The sequence below is a fragment of the Alosa pseudoharengus genome, unplaced genomic scaffold (assembly GCF_046254945.1).
Source record: "Alosa pseudoharengus isolate Yale_2024_CS ecotype anadromous, Long Island Sound unplaced genomic scaffold, YU_APseudo_1.1 YU_APseudo_1.1_scf_9, whole genome shotgun sequence".
Taxonomy (NCBI): domain Eukaryota; kingdom Metazoa; phylum Chordata; class Actinopteri; order Clupeiformes; family Clupeidae; genus Alosa; species Alosa pseudoharengus.
Window position 1 is genome coordinate 12,293,566 of NW_027468881.1, and position 22,603 is coordinate 12,316,168.

The 22,603-nt window shown below is 44.4% G+C and overlaps 1 protein-coding gene across 1 annotated transcript; it reads right to left on the reverse strand.

Moving 5' to 3' along the window:
* Positions 1-19,607, reverse strand: LOC143114980 (uncharacterized). The gene is made up of 4 exons (XM_076276819.1): positions 19,369-19,607; positions 1,212-1,391; positions 304-959; positions 1-17 (listed from the first exon to the last, which is right to left on the reverse strand). The coding sequence occupies exons 1-4, from the start codon at positions 19,605-19,607 to the stop codon at positions 1-3; spliced, it is 1,092 nt and encodes a 363-aa protein (XP_076132934.1).
* Positions 19,608-22,603: the final 2,996 nt, after the last annotated feature.

Here is a 22,603-nt window from a genome sequence, read left to right on the forward strand (position 1 = left end):
TCAGAATTTCTGGGATACTATAACAAAAATATATGACACACATTCACCAATGTGCAAAACTCTCCACAAATGCTACCACACCTACAGAGGAATAATGCATTGGTATGAAATATGCAATAACTCCCAAAACATTCATACACATCTTTTAATACAAACATCAGACTACACACATGGAGAAACATAACTGTTGAAAAAATGGAACACAGAACATGAAATAGTATATCTCAGGGCAAGTCTACATATTCTGTCCGGCATGTTTACACTGATGTTTTTTTAGACATCGAAGAGTAGAATAACTCTTACCACACTGAGTGCAAAAATGTGGCCTCTCTCCTGTGTGAGTGCGCAAGTGTTGTCTTAGATGTCCTTTACAGGTAAACTTCTTATCACAATCAGTGCACTGGAATGGCCTCTCTCCTGTGTGAATCCGCTGGTGTATTTTGAGGTCGTTCCCTTGAGTGAAGCTATTGCCACACTGATCACAGTGGTACGGCCTCTCTCCTGTGTGAATCCGCTGGTGTATTTTGAGCTTGTCCCCTTGAGTAAAGCTCTTGCCACACTGATCGCAGTGGTACGGCCTCTCTCCTGTGTGAATCCGCTGGTGTATTTTGAGCTTGTCCCCTTGAGTAAAGCTCTTGCCACACTGATCGCAGTGGTACGGCCTCTCTCCTGTGTGAATCCGCTGGTGTATTTTGAGCTTGTCCCCTTCAGTAAAGCTCTTGCCACACTGATCGCAGTGGTACGGCCTCTCTCCTGTGTGAATCCGCTGGTGTATTTTGAGCTTGTTCCCTTGAGTGAAGCTCTTGCCACACTGATCGCAGTGGTACGGCCTCTCTCCTGTGTGAATCCGCTGGTGTATTTTGAGGTCGTTCCCTTGAGTGAAGCTCTTGCCACACTGATCGCAGTGGTACGGCCTCTCTCCAGTGTGAGTGCGCAAGTGTTTTCTGAGATATCTTTTACAGGTAAACTTCTTACCACAGTCAGTGCACAGGAATTGCCTGTCTCCTGTGTGAATCCGCTGGTGTGTTTTGAGATGTGCCCGTTGAGTAAAGCTCTTGCCACACTGATTGCAACAGAATGGCCTCTCTCCAGTGTGAGTGCGCAAGTGTTGTCTTAGATGTCCTTTACAGGTAAACTTCTTATCACAATCAGTGCACTGGAATGGCCTCTCTCCTGTGTGAATCCGCTGGTGTATTTTGAGACTGTCCCCTTGAGTGAAGCTCTTGCCACACTGATCGCAGTGGTACGGCCTCTCTCCAGTGTGAGTGCGCTGGTGTGTTTTGAGATCTCCTTTACAGGTAAACTTCTTACCACAGTCAGTGCACAGGAATGGCCTCTCTCCTGTGTGAATCTCCTGATGCCTTTTGAGATCTTTAAGTGAAGTGAATCCCCTACCACACAAGGAGCAGGAGTGTGGCCTCTTACCTGTGTGGACATAATGATGTTTCCTGAGCTGAGACAGGAAGTGGAAGTTTCTACCACACACAGAACAGGAGTGTTTTTTGGATTTATCTGTCTCTGTATGTGACATGGAGGGGAATGCTGGGGTCTCCGAGGATGAGAGAGATGATGCTTCTGCCAAAACACACACACACACACACACACACACACACACACACACACACATATATATATACAGTATATGAGAACGCACACCTATGCACAGCACATAAAACATGAACAGTTTTATTACATCATGTTATTTGAGTAGGGGTGGGCGATACGGAATTAAAACATACGGTATTTATGGGATTTTTTGTGTCAACAATATGAATGACAACATGACAATACCATTCAACATGCTCTGAATATCAAGCATGGCCATAAGAATGACCAATGATTTCAAAGTTGACGTAAAGACTACGGCCATTACGATGCTAGAGTTGAAAACGATACCCAAATATAAGAGGCCAGACTCTCTTCATGAAGAGATTAAATCTTGTTTTATCAACTAGTTATTTAGACCAGGGGTCTCAAATGCTACCCTGCAAGCCAAATCCAGTATGGAATGTTGTGTTGTGTGGCCCTTTGATTTATTTACATTTATAATGAGATTTGCTATAGATTTTGTATATAATTTCATGTCAGTTTTGTATATAATCTCATGTCAGAGTGAGTGACTGAAGGGAGAGAGAGAGAGAGATCTTACGAGTGTTGGGCTGCTTTCTGTTGCTGTCGTCTGTCTTTTGCTGGCCCAGTGTTCTACAACAGTCCACCAGCACCACGGATACAGTCCTTAACTGGACCAGAGCTTGTTGGTCTGAAGGGGACAGATCTGTTTTGGAACACAGGACTGGAGCCATGTTTGACCTCCCTTGTCCCTAAAGTTCACATGAGAAATGACAAATACAAAAGGCAAACATCAGTGTTACATTTTATCAGTTTTGAATGTTCCTTAAATTAAATGCATTATTTTTGTACTTGTCATCTGATGATGGTTTAACTGTTTTATTAGCTTTAACATGTCTGACCTTAATTGACCTCAATAACAGTTTGCAGTTAGCATGTCTGATGATATGGGCTGAGTTTAAAAAAGCTAAGTGGAATTCTGTAGGATTCTAGTTGTCTTGAGCGTGTTGTGTCAAATTCCAATCCACTGATTAAAACTCAGAATAATTTAGACAAAGTGAAAGAATACTTCCAGACTGTGTTGTAAGTATTAGTTCATAAAGTAAGCTTATTCTGACATTTTGTACATGGCTCTTATACCCCTGTCAAGTAATCGTCACTTGTTTGTGTGAACTCAGAATAGAAGACATCTCCTATGTCTTCTTCCCCAGATTAGGGTAGACATAGGTAGCTGAGGCTTCATGCTATTTCCTTTTTCTGACCTCTAACCTTGCTGACCAGTCACTCCAGGCTTCAAGTCCTTTATCGGTCATTCTTGGCACCAAGCCTATTTGTTTAGCTTACATTAACCCTGCATTTCACCACAGCTTCACCACACCAGAATTCAAATTCATAAAAACACTACATAATACAATTTTTCATAAAAACACTACAAACGCAGCCACAGGACACTCCTCCACTGACCGTTGTATACAATACAGCGGCCACACATGGTACAATGTGGTATTACAAGTGGTAAACTGGTGCTAAGTGGTTTAACATGCTAGCTTCTTCTTTTTTGCCTTCAGATAGCATAGTGAAGAAACTGGCAGGAAGCAAGTGGGAGAGCGAGATGGGTTGGGATCAGGAAATGACCCAGGCCGGACTCAAACCCGGGTCCCCGTTACTCTAAGCGAATTAGCCTGAAAAAGGGTAGCCAGTTGTGCCATAGCGCCCCCGAGCATGCTAGCTTCACTGGATATCTGGACAGCATAGATTCTAAAGTATCTCGGCGTTTTTAATATTAGGTCAAGACGGTTGATTCTTCACATTCTTTGTAAATTTTTAATTAAAATAAAACTCTACATAGCACCATTAATTAACATACTGTGCACCACAAATACCATGACCTGCAATCCAAACTCAGTACCTGCAGCAGCTCAGGTTTAATGTCTGCAGCTGAAGAAATGGTCTGTTCTGTTCTAGGATCAGTTCTCTCTACTGTAGGACGAGAAAAGAAGAATTGTATTACATATATATGCCACTTTCAACTACAAAGTCCTTCTGTGAGAGAGAAAGGACAATGAGGTACATAATCAACAGAACAAAAAGGGAGAAGAGGTTTTTTTCAATCCAGAACATCAGAAACTCCTCGTGTATGACTGAGTGTGTGTGTGTGTGTGCATGTGTGTCCTACAACTCCTTACCAGATTGCCTGTAATCTCCATCTCTATCACTGCCCTCTTCCTCTTTAATCCCCGAGATTGGATCCTGATAGTCGGTCCAGACCAGCAACTGAGAAGGCTGACCATCAAACAAGTCTAGCTGACTTTTAGCATTAGACGGACATTGTAGAAGGACAAATAAAAAACATAAACATCAATATGCAGTCTATGGTGGATTTTGTAATATGTTCATGTGTGTGTGTGTGTGCGTACCTATGATTACTCTGCTGGCTTTGAAACTGTTGAACATCCCTTAGTTCATTCTTTAGGAGAGCCACAGTCTTTATGAACACACACGCGCACACACACACACACACACACACACACACACACACACATTATGTCTGTTAAAATCCTGCTCATCTCTCTCACTCACAGACAGAGGGGGGGAGGGGGGGGGGGGACTGAAATCATACAACACACACTCTACACATAAAACGCCATGTACTGTACATAGTAATCTCTAATGGAATTACAGACTAAATGTGGATTTGCAACTCAGTGAGTTTTCTTCCTCTACACACACACACACACACACACACACACACAAACACACACACACACACATGCGAACACACACACAGACCTGATTGGCTTGTGTGAGTGAGTTGTCTTTTTCCTCCAGGAGTTTCTGTAGTTCTTTAATCTTCAGCGTCAGCTGTAGGTTTGACTGCACATGCTCCGTCAGGCTCTTCTCAGTCTCCGCCTCCCTCTCCTCCAGACGGCCAATCAACACGCAGAGCTCCTGGTTTCTACCTATTTCATGCTGATACATACCAACAGCAAACATGGTGACGTTTAAAATTACTTTTGAAGTTAAGTGCAAAGTCCCTTTAGGCAAGTCCCTCCACTGGCGGCCATATTGCAACACACTTTGGGCACTTATTGGGCATCTATTTCGGCCAGAACTACGTGCGCACAAGGCTTCACGACACCAAACTCTCTCAAGCGGAGAGATCACAACACATGATTGGTCCAATGTATTCACAACACACAGCATGATTGCCGCGGTGTGTTCACATGTTGACTTTTGGCTGCGGAAGGGGCGGGAAATGTGTAGACAACTGCCATATTGGCATTATGAACTAAACCCCATGCATTTCTATCACTACCGTTTGCCACAGCCACTTTCGATTTTAAAACTATAATGCTATAACTATAACTATAGTCACTGATTTATCTGGAAACGATGGAAACGTTAGTGAATAATGGGGTTCCAGACTAGTATCTCCCAGAAAGGAGATCCAGGTGGGTGTGGCCAGGCTATCACAGCATGCCATTGTCAACCAATCTGCCAGAAGAACCTAACTGGCATCCTAGAAGGCGCTTACCAGTACCAGCTGTGCTGTTGTTAGTGTTCGCATGTCCTTTAAGGTGGTTAGCTGTTAATGCACCTGACAGTCATGGCAACTTTTACCACCCAGTGAGACCCAACAAGAAAAGCTGTCCTGTGTGAATATTCTTCGTCATTGATCTCAAAACACACATCAAAAGTGTCAGCAGACTAGCAGGTGGGAGGACTGCTACCTTAAAACTAACAGAAAATTGTATATTGTGAAGGTAGCCTACTACGGTTCAGAAATAAAAATGATTTTCCCTGTGATACCAGTTCTGATGTGTGGAACCATCATAATAAACCACTGTATACCTACTTTAGAAGGTGCTTTTCACCATTGATGCTATTGAGCTGGAGGATAGACAAAGCAAAGGAGTTGCAGTGATGGCAAACAGTCTCAGTCCGTCATGCTACAAATTCATTGGTGTATGAGATAATGTTAGTCTACCTGAAATGCTTGTGTGATGAATTGAGTGGCCTTCTCCAGGTTGATGCAGGCTTGTCTGTGACTCATATCCAGATGCTGATGGATCTCATCCATCTACACACACACACACACACACACAGAGAGAGAGAGAGAGAGAGTCAGGGTGTAGGGGAGCGCGGGGCACAAAGTAACACTTTTTGGTTATGTCTAAATAATTCTAAAATCATTTGAGTTTTACTAGTTATATTTTTTAACAAGCAACATACATATCTCTGTTACACATATGCACTGGAAGTTTGTTTGTAGGAGCTACTGTTCTTTTACAATTCCACCGAGAGTGGCGATAGGTGAAATGTTAAAACCTGCCCCATATGCGGGGTTAGTTGTAACACTCATCCCAAAGGCTGTTTTTAATTAAATTAATTCAATAAATGTATCTGAATGTGTATGATAGAATAGGATCTGACTATTTATGATAAAGTCATAAACTAACAACAGACGTGTGTCGAAAATTTACTTTATTTTCTATACGGAGATGAGAAATATGCGCCAATGGAAGCAAAGAGTCTAACCAAGGTCAATCCTGCCAAGAAAAGCCCTCAAACCTGAAAACACATGAGGAAAAATGCAAAACATCACAAAAACTAACTAAACTAACACTAATACGCGCATATTTTTGTATTGCAACATCATTGTACAGTATGAGTGGCTTAGTTGTAACAGGGCGTTACAACTAACCCCGCTGGGTCACGTTTGTTATAAGATGAGCTAGCTCCTGCTATGAGTTGGCTACATGCTTCAAAACGGTGTTCATTTTTAGCCTACAAGACGGTTATTAAGATGATACAAGATTGGAGTCAGTGAGCTGCACCCACAACTCAGTAATGGAAAGACAAGTACCACCTAGACATTTACGTTGATGTCTTCAAAAGGCGTTTTGCTGCAGATCTACGTGGAAACACGTCCATACTGAATGAAAATTTGTGGAACACCGTCTCATAGTAATGTGATTAACTGACCAATAGCATGCCTCGATCAACCCCCTGCAAATAGGGAAAAAGTCCGTGTTACATTTAACCCCGCGTTACTTTGTGCCCCGCGCTCCCCTACAAACTACAGATCATTGATTTGGCCAGAAACCCCCAGGGAACGCAGAGTGATGTCGCCCTTAAACTGACCAAGGATGAACGGGCGGGACCTCCGTAGCCGGAGACAACAACCGTTGGAGGCGCGAGGTGAAGACCTTCCGATCTTTGCATTGCGCTTGGAAAGTTACCAAGCAACATGAAGTGGAGACTTCACGCAGATATCAACTTAACAACACCAAAGCCGTATGCTACTGCAAGCGTACAATACTCTACCCTATCTTGCCAATCCCCTTGTAATGCAAAAACAAAGCTTAATAGGCTATATCTAACGCATAAACAAGACACGTTTGCTTCCTAAATATCGGAGCAAGCCTAAAAAGGCCTAAAGCCTGAAAGGACCAGTAAACTAAACAATCCTACCGCCCCCTTGCGTACAGGATAAGAAATGAATATTTACGCTGCACGCGGCTTTTTTTGCTTTATGTTGCATTTTCAAAATCAAACATTTAGTGGTTAAAATATATTTTGAAATGACATTTTTTCAATGCACTTTACATTTTACATTTTAAATTCAAACCTGAAGTTCTGAAAATGTCACAAAAGCAGGCCCTCTTTGGTTGATGTTGTTGTGGTGCGTCTTCTAAGATTACAAGTCTGTGTGTGACCTGTGCATATGGTTTCCCCTCTGTGCTAGTGTATGCATTCTTAAGATGATACATGGGGTAACTTTTGGGGGATTTCTTTTAGCAAATTTCTGGGCAACATGTTCCCCCTGGTTTATTTTTGTTGTATGATCATGATATCTTACCACTTATCACACCTCTTCTCAAAACCAAATCATCAGTTTATTCATATGAAGATATCTCATAGAGCTTATCTTACTCCTAGAGTCAGACACTTAATCGGTCAAGCTCCACATCCATTTTGTGCTTTGTGCTCACAAAATGCTTTGGGGACTTTCATGCATATAATGTGGGACTGCCCTAAGATTTATGATTTTTGGAATAAGGTGTTTCATTGTCTGATCTCATTGATATTCAACTTCCTATGGATCCTGTTTTACACCTTCTCAATGATGACTCCAACTTGAATGCATGAATAAAAGGTCTAGAAAGATCATTATTCAAGTTTGGGTTCCACCCCACAACTTAGCCCATAAGCATTGGCTGAATACATTCTTAGAGATTTTTTTTCTTGAACTTTCTTCTGCCAAGATTAATGGCGCTACTCCTCGGACAATACAAACTTGGAGAAATGGAATTGCCAGAGTTCAAGACATTTTACTGGAGAGAAACTAAGTGGAATGTTCTATACTGACTGTGCTACACTGATAGTTGTGTTGTATCCCATGTGGTGGGGGGTATGTTTGGGTTATCTGTATTGTAACAATGACTTTCATATATGTTGTTACTCACCAAATACAATAAAAAGTGAGTACCAAAAAACCCATATCACACAAACACACCCCATCAGAATATACCACTGTATAACCCTGAACAGTGAAATACCCAGTGACTCCCAATGTACACACACCTTGTTGTACAGAAATATACATATACAAACAGAAATAGGAAGAAAGAAAAGCATTTATTGTATGGCAACTGTACTACATAGACATGACATGCCCAGTGCACATGTTGTTCCGCCATGGTAGACTCTCTCTGGTCAAGGCCACAATGTTGCTGGGGTAGGGCCAGATAGATAACACCAAAGAAATTCAAAGGTACCATCCAAAACCATGGAGTACAATCCTGATTGCTGTGAGTGCTGTGGGCGCTACTTTAAATGCTGGCCAGTCTAACTGAGGCCTGCTTAATAACTAAGCCAAATCTATTTGCAAATGTAATACCATGGGAAACATCCTAAATACAGACGTAATGCCGTTGGTTCATTTACAAGAACTTTGCTCATAGACTGACTTTGCACAGCACTGAAATTAGGGCCCCCTCTCTCCTTGGCCATGTTCATCAGGCCAGATGTCAATATTATGTCTGGCTGTTGGCTGGGAAAAGAATGCCTATGCTAAATAAACAGCTTCAAAGTGAGTGTGTGTTCATGTGTATGTGTCCCAAAGCTAAATGAATAGACTCCAAATGTCAAGGCTCAGATGGGTTCAGAATTTCTGGGATACTATAACAAGAATATATGACACACATTCACCAATGTGCAAAACTCTCCACAAATGCTACCACACCTACAGAGGAATAATGCATCGGTATGAAATATGCAATAACTCCCAAAACATTCATACACATCTTTTAATACAAACATCAGACTACACACATGGAGAAACATAACTGTTGAAAAACTGGAACACAGAACATGAAATAGTATATCTCAGGGCAAGTCTACATATTCTGTCCGGCATGTTTACACTGATGTTTTTTTAGACATCGAAGAGTAGAATAACTCTTGCCACACTGAGTGCAAAAATGTGGCCTCTCTCCTGTGTGAGTGCGCGTGAGTGAGTGTTTTCTGAGATCTCTTTTAAAGGTAAACTTCTTAACACAATCAGTGCACTGGAATGGCCTCTCTCCTGTGTGAATCCGCTGGTGTATTTTGAGGTTTGTTTCCTTGAGTAAAGCTCTTGCCACACTGATCGCAGTGGTACGGCCTCTCTCCAGTGTGAGTGCGCTGGTGTGTTTTGAGATCTCCTTTACAGGTAAACTTCTTACCACAGTCAGTGCACAGGAATGGCCTCTCTCCTGTGTGAATCTCCTGATGCCTTTTGAGATCTTTAAGTGAAGTTAAACCCCTACCACACAAAGAGCAGGAGTGTGGCCTCTTACCTGTGTGGACATAATGATGTTTCCTGAGCTGAGACTGGAAGTGGAAGTTTCTACCACACACAGAACAGGAGTGTTTTTTGGATTTATCTGTCTCTGTATGTGACATGGAGGGGAATGCTGGGGTCTCCGAGATGATGCTTCTGCCAAAACACACACACACACACACATATATATATATATATATACACAGTATATGAGAACGCACACCTATGCACAGCACATAAAACATGAACAGTTTTATTACATCATGTTATTTGAGTAGGGGTGGGCGATACGGAATTAAAACATACGGTATTTATGGGATTTTTTGTGTCAACAATATGAATGACAACATGACAATACCATTCAACATGCTCTGAATATCAAGCATGGCCATAAGAATGACCAATGATTTCAAAGTTGACGTAAAGACTACGGCCATTACGATGCTAGAGTTGAAAACGATACCCAAATATAAGAGGCCAGACTCTCTTCATGAAGAGAATAAATCTGGTTTTATCAACTAGTTATTTAGACCAGGGGTCTCAAATGCTACCCTGCAAGCCAAATCCAGTATGGAATGTTGTGTTGTGTGGCCCTTTGATTTATTTACATTTATAATGAGATTTGCTATAGATTTTGTATATAATTTCATGTCAGTTTTGTATATAATCTCATGTCAGAGTGAGTGACTGAAGGGAGAGAGAGAGAGAGATCTTACGAGTGTTGGGCTGCTTTCTGTTGCTGTCGTCTGTCTTTTGCTGGCCCAGTGTTCTACAACAGTCCACCAGCACCACGGATACAGTCCTTAACTGGACCAGAGCTTGTTGGTCTGAAGGGGACAGATCTGTTTTGGAACACAGGACTGGAGCCATGTTTGACCTCCCTTGTCCCTAAAGTTCACATGAGAAATGACAAATACAAAAGGCAAACATCAGTGTTACATTTTATCAGTTTTGAATGTTCCTTAAATTAAATGCATTATTTTTGTACTTGTCATCTGATGATGGTTTAACTGTTTTATTAGCTTTAACATGTCTGACCTTAATTGACCTCAATAACAGTTTGCAGTTAGCATGTCTGATGATATGGGCTGAGTTTAAAAAAGCTAAGTGGAATTCTGTAGGATTCTAGTTGTCTTGAGCGTGTTGTGTCAAATTCCAATCCACTGATTAAAACTCAGAATAATTTAGACAAAGTGAAAGAATACTTCCAGACTGTGTTGTAAGTATTAGTTCATAAAGTAAGCTTATTCTGACATTTTGTACATGGCTCTTATACCCCTGTCAAGTAATCGTCACTTGTTTGTGTGAACTCAGAATAGAAGACATCTCCTATGTCTTCTTCCCCAGATTAGGGTAGACATAGGTAGCTGAGGCTTCATGCTATTTCCTTTTTCTGACCTCTAACCTTGCTGACCAGTCACTCCAGGCTTCAAGTCCTTTATCGGTCATTCTTGGCACCAAGCCTATTTGTTTAGCTTACATTAACCCTGCATTTCACCACAGCTTCACCACACCAGAATTCAAATTCATAAAAACACTACATAATACAATTTTTCATAAAAACACTACAAACGCAGCCACAGGACACTCCTCCACTGACCGTTGTATACAATACAGCGGCCACACATGGTACAATGTGGTATTACAAGTGGTAAACTGGTGCTAAGTGGTTTAACATGCTAGCTTCTTCTTTTTTGCCTTCAGATAGGATAGTGAAGAAACTGGCAGGAAGCAAGTGGGAGAGAGAGATGGGTTGGGATCAGGAAATGACCCAGGCCGGACTCAAACCCGGGTCCCCGTTACTCTAAGCGAATTAGCCTGAAAAAGGGTCAAAGCCGGTGGTAGTAAATACAGCAAAAGAACATTTTATTGATTACTACCCAAAATCTTATGCTAGCAGGACATCTGGATATTATCCAATATCTCACATGCCGGTGGAAAGATCCATAACAACTTACTCACTATGAGGGCTTAATCAACTGATCTTGCACTCAAGGTCTTGAGGTGAAAGGTCAAGGTCGCATTAGGTCACACAAATACAGTGTTTGGGCTGTATCTCCAAAGCAGATCGATAGATCTTCATTAAACCTAGCACAGTTATTCATTATAAAGTCTAGATGAACTGATATGTACTCAAGGTCAAAGGTTAAGGTCTAATTATTTCCCTGCCATACAAGGTTATGGCTAACAATCAACACATTGGGCCCCATCATGACAGTCTAAAACACATGGTCACTGTGACTGGCGAATAGTTTGAACAAATTTCGCAGTTATTCCACTAAACCATGCTTTACTTAAACCTATAGCAGAGTATAGCCTACATGCATTTGCACTCGTCTGTGCACACACAGTTACTTTCTCTATTGACTGGAAATAGGACCAGCTGAGAAGACACTGCCCCAAACATAGCCTGAAAGAAAGCAACACTTACCCCAATAATGTTCGAATGACTGAATAAAAAACCTAAGGAGAGGAGTTGCTGACAATGAGGTACATAATCAACAGAACAAAAAGGGAGAAAAGGGTTTTTATTCAATTCAGAACATCAGAAACTCCTCGTACAGTATATGACTGTGTGTGTGTGTGTGTGTGTGTGTGTCTCCTACAACTCCTTACCAGATTTGATTATGTACCTCATTGTCCTTTCTCTCTCACAGAAGGACTTTGTAGTTGAAAGTGGCATATATATGTAATACAATTCTTCTTTTCTCGTCCTACAGTAGAGGGAACTGATCCTAGAACAGAACAGACCATTTCTTTAGCTGCAGACATTAAACCTGAATTGCTGCAGGTACTGAGTTTGGATTGCAGGTCATGGTATTTGTGGTGCACAGTATGTTAATTAATGGTGCTATGTAGTATTTTAATTTAAAATTTACAAAGAATGTGAAGAATCAGTGAAGAATTGTTTTCTCCATTTGAGGAACGTTATAATCGATTGCGAACGTGAACAGACAGCTACAGACACGGAGCGCATAGTAGGCCTACTTTCACTTTCTGTGCGTATTCACGTGAAAGATAATTAGTAGCAAAACAGCGATCAAATATTACATGGCAGTGAGTTTTGTTTTCAAATGTTTTCATGCATGTCCAGATAACGGGTGAGGAATGTTTAGGGGACAGACTATCGTGAATCCTGAATTTATGGCTGGGCAAAGCACAGCACCTTTATTTGGACCATGGCTTGTAGCCTATTCGAGTCAGTTATAGGCCTTCATTTCTTGCGTTTTACTGTGAGACATAGGCCTATACTTTTCGTTTGGAGCAGTATACCGGTAGGCTATCAATGGCATTGGGTCACTATTAAGTTTCATGTATGAAAGAGTGTCGGGATGTCCATCCGCTTATTGCGAGATAAGCATCCGCTTTCATTCATTCATTCATTCACGGAACGTGTGCTGTGCTGCAAGGGAAACCTTATTCCGTATAGCCAAAGAGGTCTAAGATAGCCTAAATTTAGTTATTTTTTAAATTATGCATGATTTACTTTTTTATAAAATTCGTAGGCTGATGCCTGGCAGCAACAATTGTGTTTAAATGTAGGTTAACCTGGGGCTGCGTGCTACTGGTAGCTTGAGAGCAATGTGTTGGAGACTCATGGTGTAGGACAATGACTTCGTTGGCAACAATATTAAACCAACCAACAATATAAATTACTAATGTAACCAGAAGGGGGCGCTACTGAGCGCAAAACACCTTTTGACCTCTTAAATGCCTTAATGCAGGCTGTTCGTGTAAAGGAACAATTGGGGCTGATGTAATCAAAAGTAGAAAATGTATTAACAACAAATCATTGAGGCAATACATACAATAAATAGTAGCCGCTCAGGCATGAAGCAACAATCTGTAGTTGGACAGTCAATAAATAAGTATCAAACAAGCATGGTACAATATTCACAGGTGATCACTTCAAACCAAAATAAATGCGCATAAAGGAAATAATAATAGGCTACTAATAGATTTCACACCATATATTGCACACAATATTCACTGCACACAAGTTTAGATAAATATTTGTACACACTGATAGTTATTTGATTCTGCACCGCACACATTCAGCACTGCAAACAAGGACTGTCCTCAGACAAATATATTGCACATAGCCCTAAGCGGTTAAATAGACAAACACAGACAAACATGGACGCACAAACCAACACACTCTCTCACACACGCATACACACACACCGAGCCAGCAAACAGACAAACAGGAGTTACTGCGCTGGGCCACGTAGTGGCTCACCTATGGTCTGTAGCAGTGTTGCGCGGTCTGCCCGAAATTAAGCGGTCGCCCGCGGTCACCCGCGGTTATGAGTCATAAACAAAATATTTTAATGATATTCGGGTCATTTGCGGGCGGGTCAGTTAAAATTAATTAAATATATTTTTTCTACAAATAGGCCTACTTAAAATATCACGAGAAAGCTAGCATCAATACAGTAAAGCATCAATACAGTAAAGTCAACAGTAAAGAAGCAAGACGCGAGTTAAAATAATAAAGACACCCCTTCAGGAAAAGCGATATAGGCTATGGTTATGGTCTAGGCCTACTTCTTGCGAAGCCATTTAAAAGTATGACAGCCAAAACGGGCAGCCTGCAGGAATAAATGTTATGGCACAGACTACACAGCCATATCTACCGGTATGTATAGGTTCGCGCATGCATAAAAGTTACCTTAGTTCGTTGTGTTTGTGACTTTAAACAGTGGATGTGCTTTAGTAAAGCTTTGTGTTTCATTCAGCATTATAAACCAGTTCTTACGCTAACGTTTTGACCAGCAATGTATCTCTCTTGCCTACCTCGCCTCACCATTTCTGTTTTCGAAAGAAAGATGTATGTCCATGGACTTCAAATCTTATCCTAGTGTTCTTATCCTTTGTGCGTTGCGTGCGTGCTTGCGCTCTTATTCTCATTCTTTCTCCTGCGCAAACATTATGTCCTGCATGCTTACTGCGTGTAGTTCTACTGCATCAAGTTTCGTAAATAAATTAGTTTGTTTTTACAGAAATGGCCTACTGTCACACTGCATGCAGCCTATAACCAAAAGCACACATTTTGTAAATAAGCGGGTCGGATTGCGGGTCGGGTATAATTTTGTCCTAATTAATATTCGCGGTCCGAGTTGCGGTCGGGTTGATTAAAATATCGGGCGACCGCGGGCCGCTTGTGACCAAACCCGCGCAACATAGGTCTGTAGGCCCAAAGCTGCGCACAGTCTATCCGATTAAAATGCTGAGTGTTAAAGTTTGCCCCACCAAACTCAAAAAGAAAACATAAACAAATTAACGAAAGAAAAACAGTGGCTGTGACTCCTAAAATGGTCCTCCTCAGAACTGGAGAAACGCGCGTTCACCGGCCGCCCATCAGTCAGTGGCTGACGCTTTGTTCTTGGGCTACAATGCAAACACAATAGCCAGCCAAGTCAGGCAATCATCTAGCAAAATTATAAGGCGGCAGCAAGGACAAGACTGAGTCAGGGAACTTACATTGAGACCGGTGTAGTTAAAAGTTGGTGAAACTTTCCAACGAAGTTGTAACAATGCAGCGCAGAAGGGTTTAACGTGAGCGCCCGTGCTTCTGTAGGAAAGATTAAATTCGAGCGTCGGCGGCTCAGTGCAGTATCTGCCAACAAACAAGGGCAGCGGTAAGGGTCAACGATACAAACATCCGATGGTTAGCCATGGCGAGAAATAAGTCACAACTTACATCAACTGCGATCCAGACACTTCCCCAGTTACTCAGAGTTCACCAAGCAAACTCCCAAAAGACAATGTAGGCACGTTGCATACGGTTTAGTGATCGATAAGCCCCAAATCACTACAAAACAAACAGACGTGAAATCAACCATGTGAAATTACAACAGGGGAAAGATGAGCGCTTAGAAGAAATGAACTTACCCTCACGTTTTCGCACTAAAAACGCACAACCTTCCGACTTCACGGCCCGCACAACAAACACAACCTCCCAGCTCCACTGCACCACCAACAAAGCAATCTTTGGCAGGCTCCCGCCACCATTTGAAATGACATGCCACCTGTGCCACCTAATTGCACTCGGCACGCGATTGGCTTGCGTTGCCAGACACCAAGTGGCACTTCCTACTCAACACCATACTCTACCCGCTACATTCACCCCCCCCTTAATTGTCACCGTCCCGGTGACAAAGCAACCCACTATGTCCATGGCCTGAACACAGCGGTGATGGTACTTGCTATGGAGTGTGCCACTGGCCCTTCATCGCGATCCACCTGCCTGATGGTAGTACACGGGAGGTTATGGGGATTAGGGTGGTGGCCTCCTCAGCGCTGGCACATCGCCAAGCGCCGTTGCGACCTCATCGTCCCCCTGAACACTTTCAGCGCCCTCCTCACTGGCAGAATCAATCACGTCAGGTTGTCCTGAAGCAGGAGACTGGGGCTCAGCAGCAAGAGACAAAGCGGGTACAGGCGGCGTGTCTACCTGGGGCGGATCAACTGCAACCGTCACCTTCCTCCTCCACACTGCCCTGTGAATCAGTGGCCTGTGGATCCTCTACTCTGAGGTCACGCACCCCAGATGTAGAGGGTGAGTCCCCTGCTATAGCAGGCTTTGAAGATGGTTCAAGCGGAAGAGGGCGCAGCTCCTGGCGGTGTATGTTCCGTTCTGGCCCCTGTTGACCCCTCGGCCTGATCTTATACAACGTGCCAACCTCGTCTAAGCACCGTACCACCTCATAGAGTGTACTGTCCCAATGGTCTTGGATCTTATGACGCCCAGGCAAGTGTGAGCGTCGATACACTAATGTACCTGGTGGCAAGAGGGGCAAGGGAGTTGTCCTGTGTCTGGCTCTATCTGCTGCCGATGCCTCAAGGCGAGCCCGTGCCTGGCGATAGACTTCGGAAAGGTGTTCACGATGTTCAGCAACCCATTGCTCAGTCGTCAGCTCATGCGATGGGTCTATGTTACCCAGAAGTAAGTCCACGGGAAGGGTGGGCTTGCGACCGAACATCAGTTCGTATGGTGAAAGCCCTGTGGACTGATGTACTGTGGTGTTGTAGGCGAACAACACTTGGGGCAGATGAACCGGCCACCTTCTCTTCTTCTCAGGAGGCAGAGTGCGAAGCAGAGTGCGAAGCATCCCTTCTGGATGATATGGGCTTGTGCGAGACTTCTGTATACCATAAAGTTGGCATAGACGATGGAACAGTTCTCCTTCGAAGTTTCGACCTTGGTCAGTGTGAATGCGTTGTGGGACGCCATAGATGTAAAACCATTGTTCTGTCAAGACTTTGGCCACAGTGGATGCTTTTTGGTCCACTGTGGGGTACGCCTGCGAGAATTTAGAAAACACGTCTGTTATGACTAGAAGATTTTCCTTTCCATCACTGGACTTTTCCAGCAGGGTAAAGTCAATGGCAAGGATTTCAAGGGGCCTAGATGCCAACAGACTACCCATAAATGTCCGGAGCTTGGGTTGCACAGCCTTCGCAGCCAAACAACGTTGGCATTCATGGCACCACCGCTCAATGTCCTTACGCATGAATGGCCAGTAACAGCGCTGGCGGACTAGTGCTGTTGTGCGTTCCACCCCCTGGTGGCCATGGTTGTCGTGTAGGGCAGTCAACACCTCTGTTTGGAGCTGCTGAGGCAACAACACCTGCAAGATCACTTCCGTACTACCTGGCACATGACTCTTCCGATAGAGAACACCCTCTTGCTCTTGTACATTGGACCACTGACGTACAATTTCAGTGACCGCAGGTGAATTATTGGCCCTCTCTTCTGCAGTAGGGGGCTTCCCCCGCCTCCAATACCTCAGAAAAGGCCCAAGTACCGGGTCACTGGACTGAAGGACCTCAAGATCTGTCCTAGTGCGTACTGGAGAAGCATCGATGGCGTGAAGATTGGCCAAACTTACAGGCCAGATGTCTGAAGTGATGGCCCTAACCTCAGCTGGAACGGTGAACCCTGGAGCTACCACTGACTCCTGATCCAGAACCGGAGGTGGAGGTAAGCGAGACAAGGCATCGGCGTTCCTATTGCTCGCCCCTGGACGGTACTCGATTTTGAAGTCGAAAAGGGCTAGCTGCGCAGCCCACCGCTGCTCAACAGCACCCAATTTGGCTGTTTGGAGATAACAGAGAGGGTTGTTGTCTGTCAGGATGGTAAATTTAGCCCCAATGAGGTAATCTCTGTACTTCTCTTTTACCGCCCATTTTAATGCCAAGACCTCGAGTTTCATCGCAGAGTAGTTCCGGTGGCCTGAGCCCCCTACTCGCATATGCAATAGGTCGCCGAAACCCCCCTTCTTGCTCCTGGGATAAAACTGCTCCGAGTCCCAGCCCACTGGCATCAATCTCGAGCACAAAGGGTTTGCTGAAATCAGCATAACCAAGGACCGGTGCACCAATCAGCATTTGCTTCAAGGTGTTGAAAGCCTGCTCACAGCCCCAGTCCCAATGATCTCGTAGGGAAATACCGACCTACTCTTTTCTTCTTTGGGCCTGGCTGCAGCTTTGCCACCAGCTTATGCAGAGGAGCTGCATACCTAGCGAATCCCTCTACAAAGCGTCGATAGTATGACGCGAACCCAAGAAACGAGCGGAGCTCTGTCACCGTAGAAGGTGTCTTCCAAACCCTGACAGCACTAATCTTATCAGGGTCAGTCGCCACACCAGAGGCAGAGATGACATGCCCCAAGAATTTGACCTCTGGTTGAAAGAAGTGACATTTCTCCAGTTTTAATTTCAGACCCTGTTGGACCAACCTGCCCAACACTAACTCGAGGCGTTCCAGATGTTGCTCAAAAGTACAGGAAAACACCACCACATCATCCAAATAAAGGAGAAGAGAGTGAAAACGCTGGTCACCGAAGATCCTCTCCATAAGTCGTTGGAAGGTTCCTGGGGCATTGCACAACCCAAATGGCATGCGTTGGAATTCAAAGAGACCAAATGGGGTGCAAAACGCTGTCTTTGCCCGGTCCCTCTCCATCATAGACACCTGATTGTACCCGCTTGCCAGGTCAAGAGTGGAAAATAAACCGGCACCGGTAAGGGCATCCAAGGACTCCTCTATTCGAGGTAAGGGAAAGGCATCTTTACGGGTCTTCGCGTTTAACTGCCTATAGTCAACGCAAAGACGTATAGACCCGTCCTTCTTCTGCACAACTACAATGGGAGAAGAATAGGGGCTACTACTCTGTCTGACTACAACTTGATCCAACAGCCCTTGAATGTGTGCCTTAACGGCCTCGTATTGAGAGGGCGGAAGCCGGCGATAGCGCTGCCGTACTGGGGCCTCATCCAATAAATGGATCTCATGTTCAATTAAGGATGTACAGCCCAAGTCTCCTTCCCCAGAACTAAACGCGGTGCTGTATTTTTGAAGCAAGGACCTAGCCTGTTGCTGTTGGAAGTCAGTTAAGTTGGGCCAGGCAAGATCAGCAAGACCAGGTAGTGGAGAGGTGGTGGCTTCCATTGCTCGAATCAGCACAGAGGTGCCCTGTGTATCCTCTTCCTCCTGGAAGCGAACCGAAGTGGTTACTGGGTGTACACCAACCATATGCAGTTGCCCTAGAGTGGTGCGTGGTCTTAGCCAGCGGTCTTGGTTCCCCACATTGACCACTGGAACTTGCACAGTGCCGTTACCGAGGGGAAGTAAAGAGGTTGGAATGATCAAGTCCGGCGGCAACTGCCACTCTTTCTCTCCAGGTTCAAGAATTCCCAACGCCACAAGGGGGCCCAGCCCCTGTCGGCATGTCGCAGACACAAATTTCAAGGACCCGGCCGGAACATGAACTGATGGCCCCGGAGGAATGGATACGCTACCTAAATGACCTGAGCCGAAGAGGTCTTCAAAGCTCTGACATGCTAATAAAGCATGCTTCCAAAAAGCCGGGACTGAAGACATAGATGAAGAAGTAAACAAACTAGGGCGCTCCTGACAGAACATTTCTTGAAGGCAACACCGGAGGATATTCATCCCAACCAACCCGGGAACGGTGTTCTTCTTCTCTCTGGTTGCTGTGTCCAGGGTGTCTTGCACCACAAGAATGCCCATTGAGGGAAGCACCTTCCCCAAGACCTCCACGTCCAGTTCCAAATAACCTCGATACGGAATATCAAGACCGTTGGCTGCCTTTAATTGCAGCCACCCGCAGGAGCGTAGCTGTTCTTGCCCCAGAACCTGAAAATGTTCTTTAAAGAAGGCCTCAGTGATGGTAGAGACCATTGAACCTGTGTCAACCAAACATTTCACCACCACTCCTCCCATTTTAACATCTGCCACAGGACATTGCCCAATCAGGCCACGGTGAGAGGTAGGTGTGTTCAAAGGAGAGTCTGAGCCTGACAAACCCCCATCTAATGCTAGGCTCCATGCACTAGAGGGCGCTAGTTTCCCTGATGGCCACTGGGAGGAACGTTGGTGTTATTATGTGCCGCTTGACCCGAGTCTCTGCGTGCCCCCTGTGCCTGTTGCCGACCCCCGCCACCCACTGGGCACTCCCTTACCATGTGTCCAGCCTGCTCACACCGGAGGCAAATAGGCTGCCCAGTGGGTGTGAACCGATACCGCCTTGGTTGGAAACTTGCTCTGTTTTGGGCTGAGGGCCCAGGTCCAGAGGATAAGTGCTTCAGAATGTGGTCCAATTGTTGTTGTTGTTTACGCAGACAATCCTTTACCTCGGCTAACTCATCGTTTGGTTTGGCTACCACCGCCTGGGTTGTGGCACCCCACTCACCTGTTGCTCCTGAACTAACATCACAAGAACATGCTCTCGCCCGTACCGGACGGGGACCATCCCCCTCTTCAGCCCACCGAATCGCTTCTTTACGCACGTCCAAAAAAGTAGAATCCGGATAAAGCCGAATAAATTGCTTTCGCTCTCGGCGCAACATTTTGTCCTTAACATATTCCACGAATTGGTCGCGCAAGACAGCATTCGAATTAGGGATGGCATTTGAATTTTTCCGCTGCACTACTTCCATTAGAGCCATAAGGGAATGGGAAAACTCACGTAAAGACTCACCCTCCCGCTGACGGCACTGGAAAAACTTCTGTTGGGCTTCAATGTACGAATGGGAACAGCCAAAGGTCTCAAGCAATATTGTAAACATTTTCTCTGGGTCAGTCTTGTCACTAGCTGGACGGAGCTTTATCTCCATCTTAGCCTCCCCATCAAGGAGATCGTAAATAAAATATGCTTGTTCACTGGGAGACATAGGTCGGAACTTTAGACATTTACGCGCCTCTTCAACCAATTCCTCAACAGGAAGGCCCTCTGGACCCGAACTACCAGAAAATCTGGGATATTTGCTCTCTCTGGGCACATAAACATACCTCACTCCAGATGAACTTGCCCCCTCCTGGCTGGCTGATTGTGGTTGCCCTGCAGGTCCCTGACCTGGTGTCTCTCCCTGTCCTGTAGCTGCTACATTTCCCTGACGAAGTGTTGCATTATCAGCTTGCACCTGTCGTAACTGCTCTGTCAAGAGCCTGACCTGCTCTTCCAGATCCTGTGACATGGTGAACCCAAAATACAAAAAAAACAAAATGTATTAGATTTTGCAAGCCAAGCAGTCAGTCAAATACCTGTCGTGTATCGTTATGCAGGCTCCTACAGCCACTGTTTTTCCTTCCTTCGATCTGTTCAACACAATGTATTAAACAAAAAAACAAAAAAATAATAACAAAAATTACTTCAGCCCCAATATCCTGCCGACTACGCCAAATGTAACCAGAAGGGGGCGCTACTGAGCGCAAAACACCTTTTGACCTCTTAAATGCCTTAATGCAGGCTGTTCGTGTAAAGGAACAATTGGGGCTGATGTAATCAAAAGTAGAAAATTTATTAACAACAAATCATTGAGGCAATACATACAATAAATAGTAGCCGCTCAGGCATGAAGCAACAATCTGTAGTTGACCAGTCAATAAATAAGTATCAAACAAGCATGGTACAATATTCACAGGTGATCACTTCAAACCAAAATAAATGCGCATAAAGGAAATAATAGGCTACTAATAGATTTCACACCATATATTGCACACAATATTCACTGCACACAAGTTTAGATAAATATTTGTACACACTGATAGTTATTTGATTCTGCACCGCACACATTCAGCACTGCAAACAAGGACTGTCCTCAGACAAATATATTGCACATAGCCCTAAGCAGTTAAATAGACAAACACAGACAAACATGGACGCACAAACCAACACACTCTCTCACACACGCATACACACACACAGAGCCAGCAAACAGACAAACAACAGGAGTTACTGCGCTGGGCCACGTAGTGGCTCACCTATGGTCTGTAGGCCCAAAGCTGCGCACAGTCTATCCGATTAAAATGCTTAGTGTTAAAGTTTGCCCCACCAAACTCAAAAAGAAAACATAAACAAATTAACGAAAGAAAAACAGTGGCTGTGACTCCTAAAATGGTCCTCCTCAGAACTGGAGAAACGCGCGTTCACCGGCCGCCCATCAGTCAGTGGCTGACGCTTTGTTCTTGGGCTACAATGCAAACACAATAGCCAGCCAAGTCAGGCAATCATCTAGCAAAATTATAAGGCGGCAGCAAGGACAAGACTGAGTCAGGGAACTTACATTGAGACCGGTGTAGTTAAAAGTTGGTGAAACTTTCCAACGAAGTTGTAACAATGCAGCGCAGAAGGGTTTAACGTGAGCGCCCGTGCTTCTGTAGGAAGGATTAAATGCGAGCGTCGGCGGCTCAGTGCAGTATCTGCCAACAAACAAGGGCAGCGGTAAGGGTCAACGATACAAACATCCGATGGTTAGCCATGGCGAGAGATAAGTCACAACTTACATCAACTGCGATCCAGACACTTCCCCAGTTACTCAGAGTTCACCAAGCAAACTCCCAAAAGACAATGTAGGCACGTTGCATACGGTTTAGTGATCGATAAGCCCCAAATCACTACAAAACAAACAGACGTGAAATCAACCATGTGAAATTACAACAGGGGAAAGATGAGCGCTTAGAAGAAATGAACTTACCCTCACGTTTTCGCACTAAAAACGCACGGCCCGCACAACAAACACAACCTCCCAGCTCCACTGCACCACCAACAAAGCAATCTTTGGCAGGCTCCCGCCACCATTTGAAATGACATGCCACCTGTGCCACCTAATTACACTCGGCACGCGATTGGCTTGCGTTGCCAGACACCAAGTGGCACTTCCTACTCAACACCATAC

What these genes read in the sequence shown, in the direction of transcription:
- LOC143114980 (XM_076276819.1), bottom strand. Translation starts at nt 19,607, where the DNA reads ATGGTCTCTACCATCACTGAGGCCTTCTTTAAAGAACATTTTCAGGTT. An exon ending in AAGAAGAACACCGTTCCCGG is followed by an intron (nt 1,392 to 19,368) that starts GTTGGTTGGGAT and finishes CTTGTGTGGTAG; the next exon opens with GGGATTCACTTCACTTAAAG. An exon ending in TGTGGCAAGAGCTTCACTCA is followed by an intron (nt 960 to 1,211) that starts AGGGGACAGTCT and finishes GAAGTTTACCTG; the next exon opens with TAAAAGATATCTCAGAAAAC.